Source organism: Hoplias malabaricus, chromosome 2 (assembly GCF_029633855.1).
Source record: "Hoplias malabaricus isolate fHopMal1 chromosome 2, fHopMal1.hap1, whole genome shotgun sequence".
Lineage (NCBI taxonomy): Eukaryota > Metazoa > Chordata > Actinopteri > Characiformes > Erythrinidae > Hoplias > Hoplias malabaricus.
In genome coordinates, this window is record NC_089801.1 from 14,302,921 (window position 1) to 14,315,821 (window position 12,901).

The 12,901-nt window shown below is 39.8% G+C and overlaps 1 protein-coding gene across 5 annotated transcripts in view; it reads left to right on the forward strand.

Annotated features, from left to right (window-relative positions):
• The window catches only part of rapgef2a (Rap guanine nucleotide exchange factor 2a), a 48,792-nt gene extending 38,064 nt beyond the window's left edge, over positions 1-10,728 (forward strand). For 2 of the 5 annotated variants that reach the window (XM_066652016.1, XM_066652040.1), the window contains 12 exons: positions 244-258; positions 1,895-2,135; positions 2,758-3,141; positions 4,065-4,276; positions 4,370-4,493; positions 5,057-5,080; positions 5,885-6,102; positions 6,462-6,578; positions 6,817-6,966; positions 7,154-7,331; positions 8,079-8,629; positions 9,523-10,728. In XM_066652016.1, the coding sequence (XP_066508113.1) occupies positions 244-258; positions 1,895-2,135; positions 2,758-3,141; positions 4,065-4,276; positions 4,370-4,493; positions 5,057-5,080; positions 5,885-6,102; positions 6,462-6,578; positions 6,817-6,966; positions 7,154-7,331; positions 8,079-8,629; positions 9,523-9,548 (2,240 nt within the window). In that variant the 3' untranslated portion in view covers positions 9,549-10,728. The remainder of the gene's footprint in view (positions 1-243; positions 259-1,894; positions 2,136-2,757; positions 3,142-4,064; positions 4,277-4,369; positions 4,494-5,056; positions 5,081-5,884; positions 6,103-6,461; positions 6,579-6,816; positions 6,967-7,153; positions 7,332-8,078; positions 8,630-9,522) is intronic. The other 3 variants (XM_066652029.1, XM_066652021.1, XM_066652035.1) reach the window with 3 other exon arrangements.
• The last annotated feature ends 2,173 nt before the right edge of the window (positions 10,729-12,901 follow it).

Genomic DNA, 12,901 nt, shown 5'->3' on the forward strand with positions numbered 1-12,901 from the left:
TTCTAATGGATCCTGATGACCAAACAAGAAACGCTAGTTTGGGCCAGGCCTACTCTCAGTTATATAAAGTGCACAGCTTTTCTGTTTTCATCTCCCTTCCTGCTTTACTGTCTTACGCAGTGCTAACTACATAGTGTGTTTGTGTGAGATTTTATATGTCTCTACGTATAAGTGCTTTGCTGAATAAACCTGTAACGCTTGTGTGATGTTTTAACTTTTCCGGATCCTTCTTCTCGCTCACAGCACCTGGATTCACTCGTGAGTACTCGCGCACTGATGGGGTTATAAAAACCTGTCTCATACTTCTACAATCTCTCTAGAAATCTTAGAATCTTTCCACTTCTCGACTCTTGCCTGGCTCCGGTTATCTGTCTCATGGCTCTAGCTGTACTTTCTTCAGTAGTTTTAATAGTGCTCTCTGTTTTTTTGATACTGGTTTTGCTGTTCCAGTCTTAGTAGATCCCCAATTTCCTGTCTGTCAGCTCCTTATAGATTAATTCACTTTAGAAATGTGGGTCTTCATTTGTATGACTATGGCTGCCTCTCTCCATAAAAACCTTGCCTATATTGTTATGATTAGGGCTGCAACAATTTGTCAGGAATGTTGACTGCATCAACTATGCAAAATTAAAAAAAATTACTTTAACAGGACCTGTTCATGCTGAAAGCTTTAAGCTTCCTTGGCTCCCAATACATGATACAACTAGTGAATTAAAAAGGTGAAACCGGTGTGGTAAAATGTTTGTTTCAATGTTTAGCCGCTACAAAATTATGGCACACACTGAGCAATAAAATTAAAATGCCTGTACCAAACTGTATTAAATATTGTAAACATTTAGTTTAAAAAAAAAGTAGTTATTTGAGATTGTATACATGGCAATAAATTGAATATCTGCAAAAATATCATGCTCACGACAGGAGAAGAACCACTCCTCATTAGTTTTTAAATCTTCAATGCCATGTTCTGTTTATTTGACAGTGAAGTGAGGAAAATCTTGGCCACACTCAAAGACCATTATTAATTGGTCTAATAATTACTAGTTGCAGCCTTAAGAGTGATACATACTTACACTACTCCAACTTCTCTTCATAATCTTTTTCTCATCAGGGTGATGTCCTCTTTATCTCTCTCTGTCTAGTGCCTTTAGTTACACTTCAACTCTCTGGCTCTCCATCTTGCCTGTCTGCAGCTATTGCTCTAACAATCCTGTGGTCACTAGAATGTGTCTTTCTTGTATGTAGTAACTGAGTCTGTCTGTTTCCTTTTTCTCCAGTGCCCTAGATGCATCTGTTCTTGAAACTGTGTCAAATTGTGGTCTCCAGTAATCTGGGTTTTAGATCAAAGATTCTGGTTCTTCAATTGATTGGAGCTACTTCAGTTCCAAGAGGCCATCTGCATGTAATTTGTATTGGAACTGGGACTCTGGTGCTTGTTACATGGCTTAGATTGGCTATCCTGCATCTTGTAAGCTTTTCACTCCCTGGCTTCAGTCAGGCACTTCATCGGTACAAATGTTCGTACTTGTGAGAATTTCTTGTTAGTAAATAATTCCCTAGGAAATCATATTAAGTAAAGGAGGACATAATAAAGTCTACTAAATATATATATTTCCAGTCATTGTTGTTTATTATACAGCGTTCTAACCAAGAGTTGGCCAGATGGTTTACCTCATTAGAGGAATAATTCGGGCCCTATATATGAATACTTCTTAGAATAACCAGTATCATCTCCTGATTAGTGACAGAGATCATGGATGAAAAAGAAACGCCTGATTGACATTGAGAAGCTGAACCAAAATGAAAGCTCATGCTTATGCAGGATGGTTGATCTAGGCTACAGTTTGTATTGTAAGTTATCAACAATTAAATTGTTTTCATATGAATTCCTTTGCAGAATTACAAGATCAGGTGCTGAGAGTTTTCAAGGCCGACCAACAAAGTCGCTACCTGCTGATCAATAGGGACACCACAGCCCGAGACGCCGCCAACATGGCCATCAAAGAGTTTGGCCTTACTGCAAATCCTGAGGCTTATTCTCTGTGCGAGGTGTCCGTCACACCAGAGGGCGTCACCAAACAGAGACGACTTCCAGATCAGCTCTCAAAACTGGCTGACAGGATTCAACTCTGTGCCAGGTGGGCTTGTGAAAACTGCACTTCTCAATTTCATGAACACAGACGTATGATTAAGGCTTGAAAATTTAGTCCGAAATTGCCGGGTAGGACAGTTTATATCCTTTTTACATCAGTCATATTTAAATTTAGAATTGAATGCTGTGTGTTGTGTAAGGTTGGGCAGAATGTTCTTTGGAGTATTCAGGTTCAGATCAAAATTTCAGGCCCAATTAAACCTCCACAGAGACTAGAAAGAGGCACCCTGATATGTCAACTAGTTAACAATAAGAATAAAGCTTTATTATCCTGCCAGAGCAGGACATCTTTCTTTGGTTTCACCAGAGCATGGCACAACATAGACATAATTCAGTAAATAGAAAAGATAATAAACACCATACACCGATCCTGATACACATTAGTGCAATTTGTTATAGAAGATTCAACACCAGCTGTTCTTTACCTTGGGTCAGAATTTCATGGTGATTAAATGGACCACTAGGAACAACCCTAAGTTGCTTAAAATTGTATAATGTGAACTTAAATTTAAATAATTTTCCTTCCCCTTTAAAGTTACATTTTTTGAGATGCAAGATTTTGTTTCATAAGCATCTTTAGATTAATGAAATTACACATGCTTTCTCAGGTACTACCTTAAGAGTAACATGGAAACCGAGACGTTATGTTCGGACGTCGAGGCTCAGGAACTGCAGCGTGAGTCTCAGGTGTGTCTGCTGTCTCTGAGCTCCACGGAAATCGCCAATCAGCTCTCGGCACGGAACTACCTGCTGTTCGCCAGCATAGAACCCACTGATTACATCATTGACCTATTTAAGCTCCGCCCACACTACCCACCCAGCAACCTCCGCAGCTTTGAAGACCTTGTCAATATGGAGACCTTTTGGGTCGCCACAGAGATCGTGCGGGAACCCAACCAGGTCAAAAGAATGAAGATTATCAAGCATTTCATAAAAGTGGCCCTCCACTGCAGAGACTGCAAGAACTTCAACTCCATGTTTGCCATTATCAGGTAAGTCAGAACTACTCCCTGTTTAGGACTGTGGTGATATAGTAAGTTAAAGCAGTAGTTCTGTTGATGTTTTGCACGCTCATATGCAGTGGACAGAAATTTGCAGTGATAAGCAAGGCCACCCTGAAAATGAAAGGAAACCACACATTCATTAAAAATGTATTACAATGTAATAAATATTGTGTGCTATTTAGCATGACAGGAAAAGAAGCACAAACTAATCCCTGTACTTGGACACACACGTTTTTTTTTTTTTTACTGAAATTATTAGCTGTTCCACTTATTTATTTAAAGCAAAAAGAACATTTATTATCACCCAACATCCACCACACACCCATCAAACATCCCTTCACAATGTTACAAAATCCCTCCAACCACCCACTATCTTTTGAAAGTAAAACAAAAATACAACACGGGGAGAACCAGTAGTTTTTGCTTGTGTATTTTCAGGTAAATATTATAATTATAATAATAATACATGTTCATAATTTTTCTGCGGTCAAGCTGCTAAACTAAATATAAATATATATAAACGTAAAAACCTGTTTGTTGGGAAAGTGACTAGTGCCCTTGGCACTGCATCACAAAAGCCCTACTTTGCAACATTTATTTACAGGGCACATAGACACTCAAATGTGGAGTGCATGTGCACATACATTTGGGGATCTGGAGCCTACCAACCCACAAACTTTGAAACAAGACGACCCAGTCAGTTTCTTGTAGCCTGCCTAAACCAAAAAAAAACATGGGATTCACTGAGCTGTTCAGATTTGGCTCTACTTCATACATCAGTGTCATTAAGGCCTTAAGATGTTAAAGAAATTTGATCATAGCTTATTATTGAATGCTACATAATTTCACTACATATTTCTCTTTCTCTCTGTCTGTTTGTATGTGGTTTGCTCTTTCTAACTCCTTCCTAGCGGGCTGAATTTGGCCCCTGTTTCTCGGTTGCGTTCTACTTGGGAACGGTTGCCTGGTAAATATGAAAAGCTGTTTTCGGAGCTGCAGGAAGTCTTCGATCCATCTCGGAACATGGCGAAATATCGCAACTTGCTAAACAAGCACAACCTCCAGCCTCCAATCATTCCTCTCTTCCCTGTAATCAAGAAAGACCTCACCTTTCTCCATGAAGGTAAGACTGTCTTATAAACAAGATAAAGACTCCCCCTTTGGGCGGATCTCTCTCTTAAGATTCAGAAAGTCAGTAGTTGAATATGTGTTTTAGGTAATGAATCAAAAGTGGATGGGCTGGTGAACTTTGAGAAGTTGCGGATGATCGCACGAGAGATCAGACACGTGGTTAGAATGGCTTCTGTCAGCATGGATCCGACTATGCTCTTTAAGACAAGGTATATTCAAACACACACACACACGCTTATTTAGACACATTCAAAATTGTATAAACACACACCTCAAACTGGAATTTCTCAAAATTATGAAATTACTCAGGCACTGAGTGAAGTAACATCAAGCTCATTTTTAGCAGAAATGTCACCTCTAATCTAGACACTTTTGTGTGTTTACAAGTCATACATTGGCTTCACTTTGCCCTTGAGCCCAGTAATTTCATGTTTCTAATGCAGGTAAACTACCATATTTGATATACAGAGATTCTGATTCACCATTACATTTTCTGAACTCCTAAGTTTGTGTTAGTTGTATGTGTTTTAAGCAGGGGCTTTAATGTTAATGCTTTATTTAAAAATAATGTTCACACACTTACTCAGTTTAATGATGATTTGGGGGTCCTGGTTCTGTAGCTGTGTTTCTGCTTTGATGTCTTACTGGGCTTTTCCTGTGGTCTGTGGCCTTTGTTCTGTGGGCTTCACTGTATAAGCACCTGTCTGTCTCTCTCTTTATCTGTCTATCTCTCCATCCTTCTCTTTGGTGTCCTCACGGCTCTGTGTTTTAGGAAGAAAAAGTGGCGGAGTCTTGGGTAAGTGGGACTGTGGCTCATACTCGCTCTTTCTTATGCACATTTCCTCGCTCCACTTTTAGGTCTCAAACTTTATCTCGTTCTCAAATCTAATCCTTTGGCATTTTGTTAACATTGCTGTGTTTGTGCTGTGTCATTAACGGAACTAACACACGACGATGCAGTAGTTTAACTTAACACTTTAGTAACTTCCTTAGTTTTTTCCTCTACTTCTCTTTCTCCTTCTTCTTGTATTCCTCTTTTCTCTTCCCCTCTTTTCTTATTTGCTTTATTCTCTTCTCTTTTGTACATTCTACATACCTTCTCTTTGTTTCCTCATTTCCCTTCTATGCTCTTGTCATCATTCACACACCTCATTTCTTCCCTTCAGTCTGTCTCCTCTTTTCACTCCTCATATCTTCTCTTGTCCCCTGCTCTGAAAAGGTTTGGTTAGGCGAAAGCATGCTGAAAATCTTTAGTGCATGCCCCAAAAAATGTATATTTCTTGTTTTATGAGAGCTCTATATCCGAAGGTAGCAAACCAACTGTAGTGAATTTGTCATAAGCTGTAGTTAATTAATATAATATTGACTAAACAATACAGAAGCATTTTTAAGTAATTTCTCCAGACCCATTTGTGTATTCATTTTATTTTTAAAGAAATCTGAATCAAGCTCAAAATAATGGAATCCAGGAAATATACTATGATGCACGTATTAAATTAAATTCAAAAGATTTTTTTTTACAGTCGGAGGTTACCTGCTTTCCTTTCTTTCCTATACTTTTGTTTTCTTTTATTCATCTGCTCTCTCCCCACGTGTGTAGGTCTCTGAGTCAGGTGAGCAGTTCCTCGTTGTCCGAGGTGGGGACAGTGGGACAACGGAGACGCGGCAGGCGTAGCTCCTTCCTCAGCGCAAAGAAATTGTACGAGGCAGAGCTGATGAGCAGACGAGTGCGCCAGTATCTCGACACACTCTCATACGAGAGCGATGAAGATGCCTTACACGCACTCTCTCTACAGTGGGAGCCTGCCACCAACACTGGTGAGTTACACTCTACTTATAAAAATACTTTTAGATATTAGTTATTTTTTATTTTTTCATTTATTTATTTTTTTTTGGTCATATAAACTGGGCGTAGTGTATGGAGCTTTATCGCTCTAAAGAATAGTTTCCTACTCGAGGGCTTTATACCCATCTAGCACATGCTTGGCACAATTATCTGAGTTATATGTGAAATAAGTCTAAATGGAGATTACGTGATAAATGTCCACTCATTCACAGTCTTTTCTGCCCTATATGTTGCAGGCTGTATGTTAATGTTGGTCGTTCTTGTAATAAATACAAAGTGTGTATCTGTGTCTGTTTATTTGTTGTTGGGTCTGTGTGTGTCTGTGTCTTAGTGTGTAAGAGCACAGCAGAAAAGAGGAGAGTTGACACCTCTCCAGTCAGTCAGCGAAGCTCCACTCCAAACCAGCCGTCTCGCAAGAAGCCCCCAGGCAAAGACTTGCCACCATTTGGTAAGAAAACAAACGCACACCATCATATGTGAAACTGATTATTTGTAGCATTTTGCAAATTTACCCTTGGTGTTTTTACACTAGGCTCCCAAATATATAAATAACTGCCATTGGTTAGTTATAAAAAAAAAAGCCTTGATGAAAGCTTGTTTTAAAGGTGACAACTGAGGTGTGTGCAGTCAGCTTCCAATTTTGTACCTTGGCATTAAGAATGTTCTTTTTCCATGTGTTGTTATAGGTGCGCGATCCCCTGGGTCCTTAAAGAAGATCCTCTCTCTTTCAGAAGAGGGGCAGGAGAGGCAGAGAAGGCAACAAGATGACAACCAATCAAATGCTTCTTCTGTACTGTCATCCCCGCCCACTTCGCCTAATGTCACACCCAGAAAAGGTGCTAAACATTGAACTGTAACCCTCCATTAAACAATTTCCTGAATTTGGATCTTTGCTTAGGGAAATGGACACTAGTCTACGTAGATGACAATTGTAAAAAGATTGTTAATAATAATATTAGTGTATATAGAGTTCACAAATGGTATGTATTTGTGTGTATTAACCTTTCTGCATTTTTTCTTTAGGTCCTTATCTGGCCATGAACAAAGCCACAGATCAGCTGAGTCTCCTGAGCTCCTCATCCTCTGATCTCATCATGACAGATGACCACACACAAACTCACCCACAAGGCCTCTCTCACACACACACACACTCACACAGTCATACCACACACCGGACGGAGCCTGACCAAATCAGCCTTGGGTAAGAACATGGACACCCACAAAAACTCAATTCCATAATTAGTGATAAACAACTGATAACAGATTAATTTAAAACAAAAAAAATGTAATGAAAATGCCTGAGGTTAATTGAATCTTTATCTTAAAGGGACACTAGATAAGATGTGGTATATTTGCTCCTGGGTTCCCTCTACAGTTCCAGAGTGTAATTCATTTTTACAGCACTCTTATGAAATCAAGGACGAGGGTTATGTGTGGTTGGGGTTGTGTCCTAGCCTCCTCCAAAAGTTACACAGTGCCGTTTCTGTAGTGCTGAGGACAGAGTAGTAATAACAGAGGCTCTGTTCTCCCTATTACAGGTCAGTGAAGCTGTAATGTTAAGGTAAAAATACTACCTAGTGTTTCTTTAAATAAATATAGTCCAAGAAAACAATATTTTGTTTAGAAAATTTTAAACAAAGCCTTTTTAGACGTCTGATGTATATTTTCAGCATGAGACTGACGTTGTAAACTAGAAAAGATTATGGATTTGACTGTACAAGCGTGTTTATAGAGCACCTCAAGCAATGCAGTTGATCCAAATTTTATTTTTAATTTTTTTGAACAAGAAATGTTGTACGAGGGTTTCTGCTATTGCACTTGTCCACAATACATTCCTAAAAATAGTATAAAATAAGTATAAAACACATTTCACAAACGATTTGTATATTAATGTGTTCATTCATTGGTTAATCCACTCGTGCCGTTTTTCTTTCTCTCTCTGTCTCAGCTCCTACTCTCTGGCCCCGGACCAGTGTGACCGTGCCTCTCTGGATGCGGCAGACAGTGGCCGGGGCAGCTGGACGTCCTGCTCTAGCGGTTCCCATGACAATATCCAGAGCATCCCACAGCGCATCGGCTGCTATGACAGCCGCAGTTGGGAGACATTGTCTGAGGGGCCAGCAATTGGGCGGAGTCACTCGGCCACGCCCATAGCTTACTGGGGCGATGAATCAGAGGGAGACACAGGAACAATCAAGCGGCGAGGAGGCAAGGACGAGGTTCTGACTGCTACAAAGCCCACGGTAGGGCGGAGAGAGTTGCGTTTCCGGGAGCCTCCTCCCACTCCACCCGGTTACACGGCCCTCTCAGTGGCCGAGGCAGAGGAACTCAGCCACAACTACTCTCAAGGGCGACGCCCACCTGACTATAACTCAGCTCTGCAGAGGTCCCGCCTCATCAAGAGACCATGTGACCTCGAATCATCTCCACAGCCACGCCTCCCTAGCCGCCTGCATGGATACATACACTGTCCTTCGCCACGGCGACCAGCATGTGATGGTGAGCATGTCCCGTTCTATCTGGAGTAGAATTCAATAGCTGATTGCAAACATAACTTGGACCTATAGCTAATAAAACTATCTAAGAATGATGTCACAACATTTGGCTGGTTTTAACTGGTCCAATTCTGTGACCTGCAGAGCAGTTTACAAGCTCTGTGATTTTGGGTTTCATTTTCCACTTGTCAAACTTTTTAAAGGACAGTGTTTTTTTTTTTAAAGAAACACTAGGTAGTATTTTTACCTTAAAATGAGAGTTTCAGAATCATTGTGATGCTTCATTGACCTGTAATGGGGGAAAATAGAGTCTCTTGCTTCTCTGGGCTCAGCACTGCAGAGAGTGCACTTTGTAACTTTTATGAGGAGGGTTGGAACTCACCCACCCCTTTTCCCTCTTGATTTCAGGACATAAAAATGTAACACACTTTAACTGTAGGGGGAGCCCATAAGCAAAAATACCAAATCTTACCTAGTGTTCCTTTAAAGACCAAAAACAATAGCCAGCAGTGTTTATCCAAATCAGGGTCACGGATTTATAGACTAAACTGATTAAAAAAACCAAAACAAATCAGTTTGACAAATGGTTTCAGACAATGAATAAATGAGTCTATAAATCCTCCATTAGATGAAGACTCCAACAGCTTTGTACTCTTGGAAGAACCAGTGCATATTTCATAGAGTGGGTCTCCCACGTAGCCATTACTGCTAAAATGGGCTTTGCACAGAGTCTCTGATAAGTCTGGGCGATTTAATGACAGTATACATGCTGTATCATAATGTGTAAAAGAACTGAATCATTTACTGCTTCTTTAAAAGAGTGTTGTTGACAATGTAGGTGTTTAATTATGGGTTAATTAACAGTCTCTCTCTCTCTCTCTCCATTCTCTGCTTCAGAAAATGAGCAAGTCTCTGCTGTGTGAAAACACTTCATCCTTCTCAACACACCGCAGCTGTATCTTATTTCCCGTAGCAAGCTGTTAGAACTCTGCATCCTGACTCGAATCTCACTGAAGCTTGTGGCCAGTCTGCAGCCCGACTTGACGACATCCCTGTTACTCCTGCTGTCATGTGATTGGTGCCTGTAGTTGTCAATCAGATCCATGAAAGGGGGAATGGAGTATGTGGTGGGATGACTGTTCACCACAAAAACATTCTTGATCACTGTGAGAAAGGCAAAGTAAAGGGGTTTTGGCACTTTTTTAAAGCAAAGACAGAAACTGAATGATGAAGGAACATGGACAACTTGAATGAAAGATTGTGGTCCTTTTTTTTTTTTTTTTTTTTTTATTTGTATTTTTTTTGTGTGTTGACATTGATTTTATCATGAAAACAGTGTTATTTTAATTGTTGTCTGAAGTCTACACAGTCTGTTAATGTGTGTGTGTGTGAGTGTGAGACGCATGTAAAATACTTGAATCAGACTGTTTGTGCGTGTGTGTGCTGAGAGTGTGTATTACTGCTCATCAAAGATAAAAGCTGCCTGTAATAGACCTCAGAAACAATGTAATTCAGTGTTAACATCAGTATTCGTTTGATCATGATGTTATTGTGGTGTTAATCATCTTTTCTCTTCTGTTTATATTCCTCACCTCAGTTTCCAAATGCCATCACCAGCATTGGTTTTACTGTGTTTTTGTTTTCTAATTTTAATAATGCTGTACTTTATTTTATTACTAAATTAGTTTCATTCCTCTCTTTGCCAATCAAGTGGTATCAGGCACAAACTGTTACTGTTGCACAAATGGAAACAAAGTGTAAAAGAAAAAAAAAGAGAAAAAACAATATTTGCGTAGTTTCTATTTGGGGAAAAATAGTTATTACATAGCTACTTTCTTTATTTTTAAAATAGGCTTTAACTCAGTTGATATGAAACACCTCCCTGAGTCGTCTCCTCCCTAGTCAAGCCTAGTCTTTTCATACCACATATAATTCTATGTCTTTTAAAAAGACATCTGGCGAAGTCTGTATCACATTTTGTATTTTTTAATACAACAATTGTAAATATTGGTTATATTTTGTTTAAAATTTCAGAGAGATATATACGGTTTGAGGTAACATTCAATGCCATGAGTTTGAATGACTGACCAAGAATAAATACTGTAGCAAAGAACGTCTCATGTGTCCTCCTCTTTCTGGCAGTGCTCTGTTTGGCCAAATTGTCTCCCCCTTGTAATTCACTTTTACAGCACTACCTTGAAATCAAGGTTGAGGGAGAAGGGTGGTCTCCTACTCTCCTCCAAAAGTTACATAGTGTGGTTTCTGCAGTGCTGAGCCCAAAGTAGTGAAGACAGAGGCTCTGTTCTCCCTATTACAGGTCAATGAAACATCATGATTTTGAAGCTGTAATCTTGAGGAAAAAATACCACCTAGTGATATCTCAATAGGTACACAGTACTGTGTTTAAAAAGAAACTACACACCACTCTGAAGTGTGGGGGTCATGAGGGATGTTTATCAGAGTCCTCCAGTCTAAAATCCTTCAGTACAAGAGCAGTATGGGGAAAGCCTCTTCGTGGGGGTGGCAGGAATTCACTGGAAAATCATTAAATTGAGCCTGGACCCCCCTTAAGCCTAAGATCACCATGCTAAATATCAAGTATCAGCCAGATAGCTATATAACCCCCCAGCAATTTGTACAGATGTGGAACAGAGTTTGTTGACGTGACGGGGCTACGTATCTTGTAAAAAGCCTTGCTAAAAGAACAGAAATAGGCACAAACTATCTATTGATACCTTTCATTTCAGGAAGACTACGTCTAGATACCTTTGACCATCTTGAGTGTGGTTCATCCGTGTTCCTTATTAAAATGTATAATAAAAGAAAAAACAAGTGCACCATGCTGATTAGACAAATTAAAATGACCTTGTCACTACACTCATTGTCCATATTATCAGCTCTACTGATGGTCTGTGTGCACTTTTTAGTTCTCAAATTTCAGACTGAACTTTAGCACCCTTTTAGCTTCCTCTTCGGTGATTAGGACCTCAACATGACCAGTAGAGGGCAAACAAAGTGTATAGAGCAGCAAAAGGACTGCAGTCTAATTGTAGAACTACTAAGTGCAACTGGTCAATAGAGTTGACTAGGGTGACCAGACGTCCTCTTTTACCCGGACATGTCCTCTTTTTTAGACTTAAAAAAATGTCCGGGCGGAATTTCACAAACGTCCGGGATTTTGTTTTTCTAGAGCTTACATAGAACTTCGAGAAGCGTTTCGTTCACAAACTAGTCCCGCCCTCCTCTACTCCGATTGGTTCGCTTGAGTGAGAAGGGGGCGTGGTGAAGTAGCCTAAAATCGTCTGATTGGACGGTCTGACTGTAGCGCTACCGTTATTGGTCGATAACCTTCTCTGTAAACATTTAATTGGTCAGTCTGCACGTCAGTAGTCCTTGTTTACGTCAGTCAAAGCTCATGTACCTACCCTCATCTCGAGCAGCTATGCCGAAACGTAAATGTAAGTTCTCGGATGAATTAAAAAAGTAATTCCCATACTTTCCCATGTGTAGCAAATAAAGGTGTAAAGGACCTAGGGGTAGGTTCCCCACCGCAACCCTGAACTGGATAAGCAGTTACAGACAATGAATGATAAGCTTCAAATACTCAAAAATACAAACTTACCAAGTTTACTCCCAACTCTACAGAAAGAAATCTCATTCTCAAAGATTAGTGTAAGTAACAGCCAGTGAATCTCTCCAGTAAATCTGCTTCACATTACAGAGCAGCAGTTAGTGTCTTAGATCGGTCAGATTCTGCAATAAACCTGTTTTAAACATGGCCAACACCACCACACTGTGGAATATGAATTGAGCATTTTATTGACAATGAAGCAATCCTGTGTGAGTTCCTTTTTTAGAAAAAAAAATGTTACAAATAACCAAACATTATTGTGCATATTGTATGCTTAATTTTGCTGCGCTTTATCAAGGGCAGCAAGATGGTGCAAAATGTAGTGTCACACAGCTCCAGAGTCTTGGGGTTGTGGGTTCGAACTCCACTCCAGGTGAATATGTCCGGGTCGATAGGTGTGAGTGAATGTGTGACTGGGTGTGTTCAGACTCACTGCAACACTGAACTGAACAAGCAGTTACAGACAATGAATGATTAATAAATAAGGAAACCAACAGACTAGAGGAGGAAACAGCAAGCTCCTCACAGACTGAGAGGAGGCTCAAACACAAGACCCTTGAGCTTTGTGAAACTATGCTATACTTTCTTTTTTTCTTACTTACTTACTTCTAAATAAATAAATAAATAAATAAAAAAATAAATAAA